A 2,443-nucleotide genomic window follows, 5' to 3' on the forward strand; every position below is an offset into this window, starting at 1 on the left:
TGGGCGGTTTCACTCTGTTACATAAAGTCAACAAGTCAGAACCAACTAGACGGTAGATTTGGTTTGCATTTAGACCTGTTTTCAAAAAATGAAAATGTTTTTGTTAAATGATATACATATTATGAAAGAAAGATAGAATATGCAAAACTTTAGTAGCGTTTGATTTAGGGTAATGTTTAATAAACTAATAGAGCCCACTTAAGAAAACTTACTTTTAAATACTACTTTTGTATGGTGGATTGTACTATAAAGTGTGTTCCTGCTTGATGTCCTGATTACCTTATAGGATAACTCATATTAAATAACAATGAATGCTTATAATAAGAAAAACATACAACTAAGAATGAAGTAATGTTCTTCCCAATCCCTTCTTTTTTCCTAAGGGATAACCACTGTTCTGATCTTGGTATTTGCTTAGTATATATGCCTTTATTACACAGACAAGCATATCAAAGATCATAAAGATATCACAGGACAGGGCAAGATTTAGATCTGTAGTTAATAGTTGACTTGATGCCACCTAACAATACACATGCACAAGTACCCCTCACATATATGAACACATTGTTGTGCACATTTAAAAACTATATGCTTGTGTATTGTTCTGTAACTGGTTTTTGTTTCAATTGTTTCTGACCTTTCATGTTGTTGTGTATAGTCCTAGTGTGTTTAACTGTTAGGTAGTATATAAAAATTCCCTAGTTTATGCATTCTCTCCCTGATAAGCTTCTGGGTTATTAGGGACAGTTCTTGTAAATATGAGTGTTCCCTTATAAATTTGTGTCAGCGTTTATCTGGAATGTGTACCAAGATGTAGTATTGCTGTATCGTCTACTATTTGTATCTTCAGTATTTCCAGATATTGCAAAATTATTTATACAAAGTGGTTGTTATCAGTTTTTTACTACATCATTGTTGAAGATCAGCACCTGTTTATTCACAACTTTATCCTCTAGACAGTGTCACTTTTTTTTTGTTTGTTTCTTTGACAAGACTAAAATAAGATCTGATTGTGGTCCCTTTTTTCTGAGTGAAAGAGTATTTTTTCATATTTGTTTCTATTCCTTTGTAATTATCTGTTGGTATATTTGTCCACTTACCTGTTGGGCCAATTATCTTATGTTGTGGAATATCTTGAAATAATTTTGACACTACTTTGCTGTAGGTTAAGTTGTATTGATTTTTGGTTCGACAGGAAAGTCCAACCTTCTGAACTTGTGGGAAGTGTATGGACCAAAGAAGATAAAGAAATAAATTCTCCAAATTTATTAAAAATGATACGTCATACCACAAATCTTACTCTGTGGTTTGAAAAGTAAGTTTTTACTCACATGATTCTATTACTTTTAATAATCATAGTATTAAGTCAGATTTAAGCTAAAATTCTGCCTGTAAATGGGTTTCATGGGGGAGTTTTTTAGGGAGGTGAAGAAATTGTTTTGTAAGCCATGATATCTTATTTCTGTGTGTGTATATTAGGTGCATTGTGGAAGCGGAAAATTTTGAAGAACGAGTTGCTGTACTAAGTAGAATCATAGAAATTCTACAAGTTTTTCAAGATTTAAATAATTTCAATGGAGTATTGGAGATAGTCAGTGCTGTAAACTCCGTGTCAGTATACAGACTGGATCATACATTTGAGGTCAGTATTGGACTGTAAATATTCCATTCATATGGAGTTGTTGTTATGTATCATCAAGAGGGAACCACCATAACTGACTGTCCGTGTCACCAAGAAAGAACCAACATACAGCTGACTGTCCTGCAGGTTTTCTGAGGCTGTCAATCACACAGGAGGAGTTTGCCTATCTTTCACTCAGGGAGCAGCCAGTGTATTCGAATTACCTGCATTTCTGTTGGCAGCTCAACTTCTTACCCAGCAAACCACCAGAGATCCCTTCGAAATGGAGAGAGGGAGATAAAATTCCTGTAAAAGAAAATAGGTATTTTTACCAACTACCTTTTTGAAGAAAAAGAAAATTTGTCTTATGATGGCCTAGTGAGTAAAGAGTTGTGCTGCCAACCCAAGGGCAGGCAGTGATGAGCAGTCTCCTCCCATACAATTTATAGCCTCTGAAAATCTACTGGAGGGTCAGCTATGAGCCACTTCCCACTGGATGGCATATAATACTATGTACCTTTAGTCTATGCAATTATCCCTGTTTTAACATCATATGTCTAATAAATTACCATAGTTTTTAAAAATTTTATTAATGTTAATGAACATTTATAGATATTTTGGATTTCCATTCATTGTTGCACTTTTCTTCCTGCCCTCCTCTACCCCCCACCCCAGTTCGCTCCGCTCTTTGAAAAATAAAAGAAAAATTCTTTCATTGCTATACAATCCCCCCTGCAACCCTCGCCACCGCCCCAAGTACACTCCACTATGCAACCTTAATTCTGGACTTTTGTGATAACCATAATACCCTATCATATATCA

General features: G+C 34.9%; 1 protein-coding gene across 2 annotated transcripts in view; it reads left to right on the forward strand.

The window, feature by feature from the left end:
• Nucleotides 1-2,443, forward strand: part of SOS2 (son of sevenless homolog 2 (Drosophila)) — a 95,078-nt gene that overhangs the window by 65,251 nt on the left and 27,384 nt on the right. For both annotated transcript variants that reach the window (XM_006899202.1, XM_006899203.1), the window contains 2 exons: nucleotides 1,196-1,315; nucleotides 1,480-1,642. In XM_006899202.1, coding sequence (XP_006899264.1) covers nucleotides 1,196-1,315; nucleotides 1,480-1,642 — 283 coding nt within the window. The remainder of the gene's footprint in view (nucleotides 1-1,195; nucleotides 1,316-1,479; nucleotides 1,643-2,443) is intronic.

The sequence above is a fragment of the Elephantulus edwardii genome, unplaced genomic scaffold (assembly GCF_000299155.1).
Source record: "Elephantulus edwardii isolate Elephantulus edwardi_28Jun2011 unplaced genomic scaffold, EleEdw1.0 scaffold00247, whole genome shotgun sequence".
Taxonomy (NCBI): Eukaryota; Metazoa; Chordata; class Mammalia; order Macroscelidea; family Macroscelididae; genus Elephantulus; species Elephantulus edwardii.